The 15,037-nt window shown below is 49.7% G+C and overlaps 1 protein-coding gene across 1 annotated transcript in view; it reads left to right on the forward strand.

Moving 5' to 3' along the window:
* Positions 1-1,322: 1,322 nt before the first annotated feature.
* Positions 1,323-15,037, forward strand: part of PIGR (polymeric immunoglobulin receptor) — an 18,969-nt gene continuing 5,254 nt past the window's right edge. Inside the window, exons 1-5 of the mRNA XM_006754380.2 lie at positions 1,323-1,484; positions 9,787-9,882; positions 10,709-11,050; positions 12,606-13,259; positions 14,490-14,828. Coding sequence (XP_006754443.1) covers positions 9,840-9,882; positions 10,709-11,050; positions 12,606-13,259; positions 14,490-14,828 — 1,378 coding nt within the window. The 5' untranslated portion in view covers positions 1,323-1,484; positions 9,787-9,839. The remainder of the gene's footprint in view (positions 1,485-9,786; positions 9,883-10,708; positions 11,051-12,605; positions 13,260-14,489; positions 14,829-15,037) is intronic.

Raw genomic sequence — 15,037 nt, forward strand, 5'->3', positions numbered from 1 at the left:
GGGCCCCCGAAACAGCATGAGAAGCAATCGTTTCATGGATAAGCTTCCTGCCCTCCCCTCTCGACCTCCCCTCCTCACTCACCTGGTCTCTGTCCTAGTATTCAGTGGGCCGACTTACCCCAGACTTAACCTACGTCCCAGAGGAGAGAAGGAGACAAAAGGGAAAGAACTTCTAGAATGAGAGTGAGTTTTAAATTGGGAATGAAGTAACTGAGATACCGTTGAACTGGACCCAGTTTGCTTGGAAGTCACTAGGTCATTTAAGTCTTACATTAGTCAAGCTGTACAATTAGGGTCGGAAATTAAGCTCCATAATAGAAAATACAATTTCTTTACTTGCCATCCAAATTCATGACGGTGGGTGGGTTCCCACCTGTGAGTGAGTGGTGAGCTAAAATAAGTCCCGGGGCTCTGACCACCCTGTGCTTTCCGGGACTCTATTTCTCCTTCCCCCCTAGGCTTGGCCTACAGGATGCCAGAGGGAGAGCACGGGCCAACCCTGCGCAGGTAGAAAGGGGCAGGATTCTGTGTGGCGTGGGGTAAGGGGTGGGGGGCATGTGTGTGTGTGTTGGGGAGGGGGCTTCAGTGTGTGACCCAGGGCTGCCAAGATCATTTGGGGAACACCTGGGAGTCCTGACCAGGTCATGACCAGAAGGCCACGAGGGACTCATTGAGGTGGAGAAGGAGGTTTCTACTCCAGCTCACAGATCGGCACCTTCTTTGATGTGGCCCTGAGCCCAGGTCTTGACAAGACTTCCATTTCAAGGGAGCCCGGCAGCAGCCAGCGTCTTCATTCCTCTAGGAGTGGAAAGGGAAGAGCCACGGTCCCCCTAGATCCCAGAAGCACTGGCGCTGGTCAGGGGGCTCCGCAGAAGATGTGTAGAGGGCGCTCAATCCAGGCTGTGTCCTAGGGACTGGGGGGCAGTGTTCCCGAGTGAGTGGGAGCTGAGACCGATCCCTGCCATCTGTGCCCCATCCAATGCATGTCAATATCGTACCACGGCCTGGGCCAGGTGTCTGACATCTAACATCGGGTTATACCCTCAACCTTCATGTTTGGTGTTCCTGTCCCTACTTCCCTGAATCTGAAAAGAACTATGAAGGTGACGTGCCTGGGGCCTGGCAGCTAGAAAGAGGCAGAAGGGCCCTTCGTGCTCTCAAACCCTATAGCTGCAATGATGTGGGGCTTCCCAAGTAACAGTCGCCCCAAGGTCAAGGGGAAGCAGTGGAGGCAGCCCAGAAAGCTGAAGGGGAAGGAAAGCAAGGATCTGTGGGAGTCACGTGGCCCTGGCTGGCTGCCACGCCTGTGGGAGAGTGTCCCTTTAAGAACCCAGGTGTGGGCCAAGCACTGTGCATAGTTTCAGTTTTGGCAGCAGCAGCACCCAGTGTCCTGCTGGCAGCTCCTAGGAAGGCAGGGGTTGTGGACTCGCCAGCAGGCTGTTCCCCCGTAACTGACTCGACGCGAGAGAAGCAAGTCTCTAAAAGTAAGTGTGGCTGCTCTGGGATCCCCAGATGGGATGCCATCTGGAAGGGCCTGGGATGGTGGCGTAGGCAACCCCCTACATTCGCAGCTCTCAGCCTCCCAGCGCCGGACTGAGCACCTGCTTGGGGAGTAGAGGTGCAGATCCCAGAGAGATGGGCAGGGGCGCACGTGTGTGAAAGCCCCCACCCCTTGTCTGTGGAATTTTGCAGGTGGGAAGAGGGATGTCTGTGCTCAGCACATGTGGCTGTTCTCCAAGTTTGAGCCCAGAGTTCCCTGCTCACCCCTCCACGGGTGCAGTGTGTGGCCTTAGGCAAGTCCCCTCACGGCTCTCTGAGCCTTAGTGTCTTCCTCTGTAAAATGTGGATAAAAATAACAGCCATCACGTAGGGTGGATGTGAGGTTGAAATGTGAGGTTCAAATATGTGGGAAATTGCTTTGAAAACTCCCCAGCAAAAGTAACAACTATTGGGTGATTTTTTTAAAAATTTAGTTCAGTTACTCAAGGACTTGTGAGCATCAGACAGACCTGGATAAGATAATGCGTATAAAGTGCCCAGCACATACCAGCGACTCTTCTAGCCTTTGGCGCTTTCTCCTCCTCCAGCTTCCCAGTGAGGGCTCATGCAGCCCCTTTTCTGGGGATTCGAGGAAGCTCTGAGAGCCTAATTTCAACCCAGCTTTGCTCCATGGGGTGTAGCACCATAGTGTTCTGCCTTGCCTAAGGTGGGGAAGATGAGGTCCTCCCAGGGTGAGCGAGTAAGGTGGACAGAACCCGCGCCCCAGGACAGTTGGCGTTCTGGCATCCCGATGCTACTCCTGGCTCTGCAGACATAGGCCTCTCCTCCATGCCCTTCCTCTTGCCCATCCAACAGGGTCCCCAAGCCAGCCCTGCGCCTCCAGCACAAGCTCCATCCTCACCGCCCCAGTTCCCTTCCTGCAACTGTCTGAGGCCTGGGGTCGCCCAAGCTGCTGGCTCTGTCTTGGACACAGCCGTCCCTCTCCCCTTCATGAGGGGAATTACAGGTTCCTTAGCATCTGGAGAGGGGATGCGCCAGGGATAGGATAGAAGGCCGCTGTCTGGTCTGCCCGGAGCAGCTCTGCGCTCTGCATGCCTCCTTCTGGCCTGGAGGTGGGGCTGCAGCAGAAAGAGCCATGCACCCAGAGTCAGGAGAGCATCTGAGCTCTGCGGTCATTGCCTGTCCCTAGGCAGCCCTCGATCTTGGTGGCTTTGTTTTGTAAAGAGAGTGACAGCAGCAACTTCCATGTAGTGAATCCACCTACCCGCAGCTCTAATCTCATTCCCGCCTGAAACACACCCGGAAGGTAGGCAGGGTAGGTGTCACAATCGCATCTTATAGTCAGGAAACTAAGACTCCATGAGAAAGGAAATAACCAGCTTTTGAAAAGTAGTATGACCCAGGCACGTGCTTAGCAGAGACTCCCCGAATCTGTGTCTCGCCCTTCTGAGTGGGCTGAGGCCACGGTCGCCCAGACCCTGGCCTTGACACAGTAGGACATGGTAGAGAGAAGCTTTGGAGGCAAGTGTCTGGTTATAGGAAACAACTGTAACATGCCCTGCACATGGTAGGTGCCCAAGAAATAGCAGCCATTATTATTTCCAGGAAGAAACATCTTGTTGGCAGCTACCGCTGGGCTCAGGTGTTCCTCCACTGGAACTAAGTCTTCTGTGAAAGGTGGAGGGCAGAGAACGAAACTAACTTCTCTACGATTGGATTTCCTTCTCCCAACTGTTTCCCCTCAGCCTCAAGGCCCCACAGTATAGCAGAGTGACAGAGGGCTTAGACTCTCGATCCAGAGTACCTGCATTTGAATCCCATCGCAGTTACTTACCAGCTGGGCAAGATTATAACTTCTCTGTGCCTCTGTGAAATGAGTTTGCCCGTTTAATTCTACCTCATAGGGTGTCTGCAAAGATTAAATGAGTTAACATATGCAAAGCAATAGGAAATTACTCAGTGTGTGCTAACTGTAAATACTGTCCCCCATTTCGATCCTAGTACATAACACGTGTCTCCTCTTTCAGGCCATGCTGGTCCCAATCTGAGCAGCACACACACAAACACACACACACACACACACACACAGACACACACACACACACACCTTCTTCAAAGGATGCTCAGTAAATAGAATTCTATTCTCTTTTCATTCTAAGATGAGAAAAACAGGAGACTATGTTGATTTTAGAGTGAAGATGGAAAAGAAATTAACACTTTTCAAATTCTGACACCATACCAAAGACTTTACATATGTTGTTCCATTTCATCCCTACAGCAACTCTATACTCGGTACAATTATCTCCATTTTACAGATGAGGACTGAGGCTCAAATAATTTAAAGACTCTGCCCCAAAATCATGCAGCCCCAAAGGGAGAGAGCTCAGATCCCAGCTGATGAGCCCATGCTCTGTGCCACTCTCCAAGGGCACAGCAACCGTGAAAGTCAAATGCACGGATCCCATTCCTCCTGTGCTTGAGTAATTGCAATGTCTTAAAGCTGAAGAGAACTTTATACTGTTTAAAGTGTCCCCATATACACTGTCCCACTATCCCCCTCCCTATTTCCCCATCCCACAGTAGCCCTTCAATCTAGAAGAGTCAGGAGCTCTGAGGGAGTTGAGCACAGTGGTGCGGGTCTTCTGTAGCCTGTGACAGAGCGGGGCTCTGGCCTCTGGGTTGTCCTCCATCCTCCAGGCTCTTCTTCACGCTACTGTCCCTTTAGTGCCCAGAACCAAGAAGGCATTTGGCAAAGTGAGAGAAATTAATTCTGACATTTTCCTTCTCAAAGAGGAGCTAAGAGGATGCAACATTCCCAATCCCATCGGCCTTTGCTGTGCAGATGGTCCGTGCCAGGCACTCTGGTGCAAGGCCCTCTGGGGATGGAGAGATTGGTCTAGTTGACCCCTGCCTTCAAGGAGCTGCTCTCTGGCACGGTGGATGAGATAAATACCTACACATCAAGGTACAGTGGGCTGGAGCCAATAACAAACGTTCTAAGTCTTTGTTGAAAGGCTTATTCCCAGAGCTTCTTGGAGCTGGTATTTCAAATGCTTAACTTCTGCTTTAAGTCTCCCATTGATAGTAGGCCACTTAGATAGGGAAAGGATCAGAAAGTCTTGGATCTTTCTAGCTCATACCTTCTTCAAACCCCTCGGCTATTCTTTCTCCATCTACCTGCCCTCTGGATTTCCAATTCCTTTCCGTCGACATCACCTTTACTTGGAGACAGCCACACTCCAGGGCTTCCGTAGACTATATAAATTCTCCTAAGCTCTCACCTGTCATCACAAGCCTAAGGCCCTTCCAAACCACACAGATGCTCTCCCTCCCTAGTGGAGCTGTGGTGTCTGGGCTCTGTCTGGTGCCAGTGGTTCTCAACCTGCAGGTCATGGCCCCTGAAAATACATCCTGCATATCAGATATTTACATTACAATTCATAACAGTAGCAAAATTACAGTTATGAAGTAACAACGAAAATAATTTTATGGTTGGGGGTCACCGCAACATGAGGAACTGTATTAAAGGGTCACGGCATTAGGAAGGTTGAGAACCACTAGTCTAGTCTCTACTCGGCCCCTGCACCCATGAGAGATGAGACTCAAGAGTAGGGACTATAGGGAAAGGGCTTGTTCGGTACAGGCCAAGGGAAGCCCCCTCTCCAGCCAGGCCAGCTCTCTTCACTCCTCTGAGCGCCAAGCTTTCTGCACCTCGAAGTTCACATTCACACGTTGTCAGCCACTGCCACTTGGCTTTAAGTCCCCATAGGGCATGCTCTCTGTCCCCTCTGAAGCCCCTCTGAAATACCAATCTCTCCATCCCCAGAGGTCCTTGCACCGGAGTGCCTGGAAAACCCCTGAGAGGGCTCCCTGGCCCTCTCCTGTATACCAAACAAATGAAGAGCCCAGAGTTGTTAAAGGCCAGGTAGTTCAGCAGCGGCCAAGCCAGGACCTGTCCAGGAGACCCCTCTCCCTCCAAAAAGGGAGGAAGCTTAACATTGGATGGACAAAGATTTGGACTCAAGCGATGAGAGCTGAAGATCAGTCAGTCTGCCCAGTGTGGCCCAGTAGTCGAGCATCGACCTATGAACCAGGAGGTCATGGCTCGATCCCTAGTCAGGCACATGCCTTGGTTGTGGGCTTGATCCCCAATGGGAGGCATGCAGGAGGCAGCCGATCAGTGATTCTCTCTCATCATTGATCTTTCTATCTCTCCCTTAGTCTCTGAAATAAATAAAAATATTTTTAAATATATTTTATTGATTTTCTACAGAGAGGAAGGGAGAGAGATAGAGAGTTAGAAACATCGCTGAGAGAAAAACATCGATCAGCCGCCTCCTGCACACTCCCTACTGGGGAAGTGCCTGCAACCCAGATACATGCCGTTGACCGGAATCGAACCTGGGACCTTTCAGTCCGCAGGCCGACACTCTATCCACTGAGCCAAACCGGTTTCGGCAATAAAAATATTTTTTAAAAATTAATTATACTAACTGAACAGAAGCTAGCTAGGTTAATTTCATAAGGAGACAATCACTATTCTCCAGCACGACACATACCCATGCCCCACTCCACAGTTGTGTAGACTTATATTATGAATATATCAAGGGCAGTGGCTTGGTAAAAAGAGAATGATCTAGATTACACCAGCCTCAGCAGTGAAAAACAACTCCTATTTTAAGGACTAGAAAGGTACTTTCATGTGTGATATACTAGCCTATGTATATCCCAAAAGGACAGGCCCCTCTGCTCATGCAAGGAGTGATAACAGGGTAGTGATCCAATTCTGCTATGGGTCTTGGGGCCAAGAATCTCTCTAACCCAGCTGTGGGCAAACTACGGCCCACAGGCCGCATCCGGCCCGTTCGGCTGTTCTATCTGGCCCGCGGAGCCGAAAGAGCGGAGGATTCTCTTGCTCTCCCCTCTGCTCCTTCACCAGGAGCAGTGTTAACATGGCAACGTGGGGAAACACGGCCGCAGCTCACAGATCCAGCTTAACTGATGAACACCTCAGATCTATCCTGAGAATAGCCACCGAACTATAGTTTAAAAAAAAACTATGAACAAATTCCTATGCACACTGCACATATCTTATTTTGAAGTAAAAAAACAAAACGGGAACAAATACAATATTTGTATTTGCATGTGGCCCGCAGGCCGTAGTTTGAGGACCCCTGCCTTGGATTTTCCATCAGCAGCATGAAGATAATAGTATCTGCCTCTGTGTTGTTGTGGAGACGGATGCAGTCATGTAAGAAAAGAGGCTAGAGGTGCGCCAGGTGCATAGGAGGGACCCACTAAAGGTTACGTTCTTTCCTTCCTTCCTTAAGCAAATCCTTTCAGTCCAACTCCAGACACCATGGAGCCGGGACCTCAGTGAGACCTGAATCTCAAAGGTTGGGGAGGAAGTCTGATTTCACAAGGAAGAGATCCCTAATAATTCTCTAAGCCCAAGTTTCTTTCGGCTGTTAGCAGAGAAGTTGTGCTTCTAGTTTAGCTCTGGGCAAAGATTTCCTGTTCCTGAGAGAGTGGGCGCCCTTGCCCTTCCATCATCTCCCCTGGGACTAGACTGTGTTTCCTCTCCAAGACCACCCTGTGCCAGATTTGCCCTTCCAGCTGTGCATGCCTGATGCTTGCATCTCTGGCCCATGGCTGTGCAAAGAGTCACGGGTACACGCGTGTATCCTCCCCAAACCCGGACACCCACAGCCATCCAAACATGTCACACATGAGAGGAAGCCTGGGCTGAACATCGGGATGCTGGTTGCAAACCCTGGCATCTGACTCTCTGTGGCCAGGGCCAATCGCTTTTACCCATCCGAGGAGGGCTGCATCCCCAGCTCAGCCCATGGGAAGACTCACTCCAGTCTCACAGAAATATTAAGAAGCTGGCTTATCTAAATAGAGAATAGGAACCAGAACCACGGAGAGCCACTGCTGGTGGCTCTTAAAACAGCAAGTGGCAGTTTGTCCTCCTACCTGCCACTGAACCCAAGGCCAGTGCAAATGCCAGGTGGTAGATTCCCCCAGACTCTGCAGCCATGTGTCCTAGAGGACACAGACTTCTCAGCCTTCTGACACTTGCTCCCACCTGGGAGCCTCCCTCACGGTGACTCGAGTTGCTCAAACAGGTGGTCCCCCCGCCAGCGTCCCCTGAGCCCCTCCAGGGTGGGGCTGATGTGGTGTTTGGCTAAGGCCCCGCTCTAGAAGTTAATCATTGGCCTGGTGTGAACGGTCCAGGGCAATTAACCAGAATCAAGAACCTCAAGTTGCCACCTGACACCCATATCTGTCCCCACCCCCCAACCCCCCATTCTGCTCCCCTTCCTCTTCCAAAGAACTGGAGAAACAGAGTACCTTTATCTACACAAGGAAATAAAAAGGTTCCTTGCTGGGAAATTCCCCCAAGGAAAAGAAATAACCAAGACAAACAGCTCTATTGCCTTTGGCTCAGGCTAGCGAAGGGAGTTGCTGCTGGGCAGTGAGGGCTGGGCAGTAAGGGGAGCCTGGGAGAGCCGTCCTGACTCCTTACTGCTTTGAGCTTCCTTATGTTTGGGGTGTCTCATTATTGCCCAAGCTCAGTTAACATGCTTCTCTCCTTAACACTCTTGCTTTCAAGTTCATTGGAAAGTTTAAAGCCTGTCAGAGTCTGTGGGAAAGGGGGGACTCCCCTCTCCTCCCCTGGGCTGCAGCTTGTGTCCTAGAAACAGCTGTGGTCAGACTGGGCCCTGGGACCCTCAACTCTCCCCAGCTCTGGGCTGTGTCCACAGGTTCGACACGGTCCACGTGCGCCGCACCCTCTGAGTGCCTTTCGTCTGCCCAGGCGCTCCAGGCAGGATAGCAAGAACCAAGTCTCTGGGGAATCGTGGGCGTATCATTCAGCATCTCAAGATCTTGATTTTCTTCTGCATAAGATGGCTATAATTCTATCTGTTTTGTCTTATTTAAAGGGAAGTTATGAAGTTCCAGAGAAATAGTGTAAAGGACAGGACTTTAGAGCAATGAGGAGTCTAAAATAACAGGAATAAGGCCCTAGCCGGCTTGGCTCAGTGGACATAGGGTCGGCCCTCAGACTGACGGGTCCCAGGTTAGATTCTGGTCAAGGGCACGTACCTCAATTTCAGGTTCCCTGGCCCTGGTCAGGAGGCAATCCACCCATGTGTCTCTCTCACATTAATGTGTCTCTCTGTCTCTCCCTCTCCCTTCCACTCTCTCTAAAAATCAATGGGAAAATATCAGGCTTGGCTCAGTGGACATAGGGTCGGCCCTCGGACTGACGGGTCCCAGGTTGGATTCTGGTCAAGGGCACGTACCTCAATTTCAGGTTCCCTGGCCCTGGTCAGGAGGCAATCCACCCATGTGTCTCTCTCACATTAATGTGTCTCTCTGTCTCTCCCTCTCCCTTCCACTCTCTCTAAAAATCAATGGGAAAATATCCTCGGGTGAGGATTCACCAAAATAAATAAATAAATAACAGGAACCAGCTCATGGGATAAGCACACTGCTGTGTTTGAGGGGTAATTACGGTGCAGTGGGAGAGGTTATGAGTTTGGATTTGAGAGTCCAGCAAAGCTGAGTTCAAATCTCGCCCACCTTACCCACCCACACACTCGATCCTTGTGCGACCTCGAGAAAAGCACTTAATCTTTAAGCTTTCATTTCTTCCTATGTAAAATGTGGATAAGCATCCCTACCTCATAAGGGCTGATATCAAGTTTCAATGAGACAATACACCGACATTATTTCACACAGTGCCTGGAACATGTAAGAAAAACAGTTGATGGTGGTTAGGCCCATCATTGTTACATTTGAAACTTTCATCCTTACTAAGCTTTCTCTATGGGTCTTACTTTACTCATATGAACACACCATAAAATATGGCAGCCTCCCTCCACCTCCCAGGACAGCAGCTGAGACGGAGAGATGCGGCCACATGTTGGTAGTAACCAACCATCCAGCGAGCCGTTCCTGAGGTCGGACAGATCATGCTCAGGACCGTGCCTCCCAGGTGGAAATACAGAAGAAATGGCACTTGTGACCTGTCCCAGAGAAAGTTGCAGATGAGTTGAGAAGCTAAAAATATACATGATCACTTCGGAGGCACGAAGAGTACTGTGAAGTGACAAGACTTTGAGTTCTAATGGGAAAGGCGGAGCCATTTATTCTCTTAATAGGATTTATGTCCATTACTGGAGATACAACACCAAACTGGTGTTACAGGAACTCTAAGGCCATGTAGACTTGGAAGGCATAGGAGTTTCATCCCCTCATGCCATTGTCTTTCAGCATCCAAGCAAGAAATTGGCCTGGGCCCCACAGCCCAGAGGGAGCCACCAACGATGACGTTCTTCTTCCTCACCTGCCTGCTGGCTGTTCTCCCAGGTGCGTCTGCCAGGTTCCGGCCCACTCCCTGCAGGATCCAGTTCCCTGGGGATGCTGGGATCAGGCCCACCCCAGGGATGCCCCTTCTCAAAAAGTCTATTCCCTCAAGAAGGGATCACACAGGTGATGGGGAAAATAGATTGAGGATCAGGAACAGAAATGGAAGTTTCTCATTTCAAGGCCAGGGGTCTGCTCTTCACTGGGAATTATAAAAAAGACCTAGACCTTGAGCCAAACATCTCTATGAGATGAATGGAGTTTGGGAAAAAAATGACTTATCCTTCCTGGCTCTCAATATTTTTATCTAGAAAAAAAAATAATCTAGAATGTGTTTTTTAGGAAAATAAGGAAATAACAGACAGTAAATGCAAAAGTTTAGCACCCTACAAATGTTTTTTTTTAAATACCAAGGGATATCTATAATTAAAGCATAATATGCTAATTAGACTGGAGTGCCTTTCGGACGAAGCTGGGGCTGCAAGGGAAGCCCGGGTCCGGGGTGCCAGAGGGAAGCTGGTGCCGGCAGCCGGGGGAAGGAAGGCCTACTCTTGCACGACTTTCATGCATCGGGCCTCTAGTCATTAAATAAGTTTACATTTCATTGTCCTTCAAATGATTATCATTAGTAAATTATCATTAGGATTTAATGATTAATCACTTATTTTACCCAATAGCAGCAATTGTCTAACTGTAGTACAGGCAAATAATCCACTGAAGGCCCGTATGTTGGGTGGAAATGTCATCTCCTTAAGGTGGGCTATTGGCATTCTTTCAGCAGGCTTTACCTCCCATGGCCTCAGAAAACCTCTGTTCTCTGTCCCCACAGTGGTCTCCATGAAGAGTCCTATCTTCGGCCCCCAGGAGGTGAGCAGAGTGGAAGGCAGCTCAGTGTCCATCAAATGCTTCTACCCAGCCACCTCTGTCAACCGCCATTCCCGGAAGTACTGGTGCAAGCAGGGAGCCAGGGGCCGTTGCACTACCCTCATCTCGGACAGCTACTTCTCCAAGGACTATGAGGGCAGAGCCAACATCACCAATTTTCCAGAGCGCAACATGTTTGTGGTAGACATTGGCCATCTCACCCAGGATGACACTGGGCACTACAAGTGTGGTGTAGGCATTATTAACCAAGGCCTATACTTTGATGTGAACCTGGAGGTCATCCAAGGTGAGGATCATTGCGCTTCTGTGGGAGAGTGAGAGGGAATCATCCCAGGTGCAATGGGACAGCTGGAGGAAGAATGTGATGAGAGGGAAAGGTAGCCTAGTATGAGGTGGGGAAGGCTGTGGGTCCTCCTCCCTCTGGAGGCAAGGACCTTTGGTAACAAAACAAGAGAATGAGACAGATGGCACCTATCTGGGATGGGGGCGGAGGGGGGCAGATGGACTTTTCTAGATCTTTGGGGCATATTACATTTTAGGGTTTTATTGAGGCCCTAGCTTCCAAGCGCATTAGGAGAACAACTCTAGTGTTTGGTGAGGTGGGACAGGAGGTCTATGAGCTGAGGGATGTAGAAAAGGCAGGGAGAGATGTAGAGGGATCCTTAAATTCCTGCTACTAGTGCACCCTTTCGATCAAGACCTCAGGTCACCAGAAGGCTTCTTTGCAAATGCATTTTTTATCCAGGACCCATTAGTCCATCAGCACTCTCAGGATAAACTATATGGCCACTTCTTTTCCAGAGACCAGGGCTCTGAAAGGACGGGCCTTTGAACAAGCCCATTCTAATCGAGAAAATTAAAAAAAATATATTTTTGTGACAAGGTTTCAATGACAAGGGCATTTTAGATAATGGAGGGAAATTAAAAGAGAAAGGTCTTAAGGGGGGAAATTTTGAGGGATTCCAAAAGATATGTTTTTCTGTTTTGGGGTGTGCTTAGTATTATCTGTGGACCCAATAAAGAGTTAATTCAGGTGGTTGTGGAGATTCATAAAATCAGTCTTAAGAGCTAAGGAGAGCCCTGACTGGTTTGGCTCAGTGGATAAAGCGTCGGCCTGCAGACTGAAGGGTCCCGGGTTCGATTCCAGTCAAGGGCATGTACCTTGGTTGCAGGCACATCCCCAGGAGGGCGTGTGCAGGAGGCAGCTGATCGATGCTCCTAACTCTCTATCCCTCTCCCTTCCTCTCTGTAAAAAATCAATAAAATATATTTTTAAAAAAAGAGCTAAGGAGAGCTTAAAGTTGGCCCTATATAGGACATCCCGGAGAACATTGGAGACGATGGGGATGCAGCCACCGGTCAAACACTATAAATGGCAGAAATTCATTACTTCACAAAGAAGTGCATTCCATGTTTAGACTGCTGTACAGTTTAGAAACTCTCTCACAATACACTGAAATCCACCCCCTTGTGCTGACATTCATTCTGCTCATTTTAATGCACGTTAATTTGGACACTGACTGTGTAGAGGCATCATGCTAGGTCCTGCATGGGAGTTGAACATGTGTAAAGCATCTGCCCTCGAGGGATTTCCAGTCGGTGGGGAACATAATGAACTAAACACAAGACTGGATGTATGTGATATAGATGTAAGTAAAAGGAGAACAAAGAAGATGGAAAGATTAATGCCAGCTTGCGGGGCGGGGGGGTTGGGGGTGCGCTTCATGGGGGAAACAGCAGTAAAGGTGACAGGCTCACCCAGACCTTCACGGGGAACACTGAGTAGTCCTATGTCTCCAGAACGTGAAATCACAACTCACCTCCTGCTCCTCATCCTGCAGGTCCCGGGCTCCAAAACGGCATTCAAGTCTATACAGCAGACCTGGGCAGAACAGTGACCATCAACTGCCCTTTCACGTCCGAGAATGCTATGCAGAGGAAGTCTGTGTGCAAGAAGACAGGCGAGACGTGTGTCCTAGTCACCGACTCCACTGGGTATGTGAGCCCTGACTACAGCAACAGAGCTCACATCACTATTCAGGACACCAGCCAACTATCGTTCAGCTTCATCATCAACCCAGTCAAGCTCAGCGATGCCGGGAAGTATGTCTGCCAGGCTGGGGATGATTCTAGAGGTGACAAAAGCAATGTTGACCTCAAAGTGCTGAAGCCTGAGCCTGAGCTACTTTATGGAGACCTGAGGGGCTCAGCAACCTTTGACTGTGCCGTGGACCCCGAAATGGCACGTCTGCCCAAATTTCTGTGTCGGGTGAACAAAGATAAAGTCTGTGATGTGGTCATCAACACCCTGGGGACAAGGGCTCAGGCCTTTGATGGAAGGGTCCTGATTACTCTCAAGAACCAGGGCTTCTTCAGTGTGCATATTACTGGCCTGAGGAAAGAGGATGCTGGGAGCTACCTGTGTGGAGCCCACTCTGATGGGGAGCCTCAGGAAGGCTCACCCATGCAGGCTTGGCAACTCTTCGTCAATGAAGGTGAGACTCGAGAGCAGGGGAGGGAAGAGGCAGGGCGCTCTGGCAGGTGAGAGCCTAGCTCACTCCCGGTGAGTCTATTCAGTCTTCATCTGTCCGTCAACAGTATCTGTTCACGGACGAGCCCTGAACTGGATGCTCTGTGGGCAGCTGTACAGGACAACTAGGAAACACAGCCTCTGCCTCGTGTTATATTTTAGTTCTTCTCTGTCATCATTCTGATGGCTGTCCCTGGTTGATAGGAATGCGGAGAGTGAAGCTCCTGGTTGAAGCAAGACTTGTAGATTGGCTGGGCTTCAGAGAGCCACAGTGAGGACACAACATGGCATCCCCGAGCTTGCAGGCCTATCTGTCCCTTCTCCCTGACTCTTAGCGGATGGCTCCTCCTGGCTTACACTCAGGTGACAGAATCAGTGGCTCGTCTTGCTCTCAAAGCTTTCCCAGGAAGGCAACACCCTCCCTCTGAATTTTCCTCTCCAACATCTCTTAGGATTAATTGTTATTCAGCAAGATCTGGCTTACTAAGCTCTACTTTGGTGAGCCACCAATATGGCGAAATACTTAAATCCCTGCTCTTTCTCACCCCAGAGCACTCTGCATGGAGTTATCCTCATAAGAAACAACAAACCAGTACTTACTGCCCTTGTGCCTTTTAAGGGGTTCACACTCCCTGGGCATCATTTCTCTGTCCGACGTGGGGTCCTTACCACATTCCTCATCCACTCCAGTCACCCAGGATCTCACTGAACCTCAGTATGAACTTCTTGGAGGAGGGCTGTCCTTCTCTTTGGGAGGGCCCTTGGGGTCCTCAACAATTAAACTTATCTGTGCTACAGAGTTTGTATATTAAATTACACTGTTCTAAATATAATTTCTTAATTTGGAGAAAATGCGTCAGGCTAATTTTGTGGAACAAGCTAGTAAACAGGCAAAAAGTTATATACAGGAAGATTTTATAAGAAGGCAAAGGGAGGAGCTGGTAGTCTCTCCTTAAATTCCTTCCAGTCTCTGCTCAGAATAAGGTGGGGGAAGGAGCAAGATGTCCTGACTAGCGGTGACGATTACAGGTGTCTGTTTGGGCAACTCCAGCTACAGGCTCTGTGACATTAGGAAAGTCTTTCTCACTTTCTGGGGGAGGTGAGGTCATTAGTATGAGCTTCACCCTGAATGAGACCAGGGAAGAGCCTGCTCAGACCATGTTGACTGTCTTCCATGCCATCTCTGTCCTTCTAGAGACGACGGTTCCGCGTATTGTCTCTGTGATGAAAGGTGTGGTAGGAGGCTCTGTGGCCATGCTCTGCCCCTACCACCCTAAGGATAAAAGTAGCCAGAAGTACTGGTGTCGCTGGAATGAGCAAAACAATAGCTGCCCACAGCTGGTGAGCAACGAGGGGCTGATTACGGAGCAGAGCAAACCCTACGAGGGCAGGCTCGTCCTGCACGAAGAGCCAGGCAATGGCACCTACACGGTCATTCTCAACCAGCTCACCACCAAGGATGCTGGCTTCTACTGGTGTCAGCCCAGCGGTGATACTCGCTGGTGGTTCACAGTGGAGCTCAAGATTGTGGAAGGTAAGCCTTGGTTGGGTGGCTCAATTGATTGGAGCATCAGCCCAGGCACCAGAAGGTAGTGAGTTCGATTCCTGGTCAGGGTACATACCCACGTTGCTGGTTCAACCCCCGGTTGGGGCATATATAGGAGGCAACCTATCAATGTTTTTCTTTCTCTCTAAAAAATCAATAGAAAAACATATTCTCAGATGAGGATTAAAAAAAAAAAA

This window comes from Myotis davidii, unplaced genomic scaffold, assembly GCF_000327345.1.
Source record: "Myotis davidii unplaced genomic scaffold, ASM32734v1 scaffold710, whole genome shotgun sequence".
NCBI classification, from domain to species: domain Eukaryota; kingdom Metazoa; phylum Chordata; class Mammalia; order Chiroptera; family Vespertilionidae; genus Myotis; species Myotis davidii.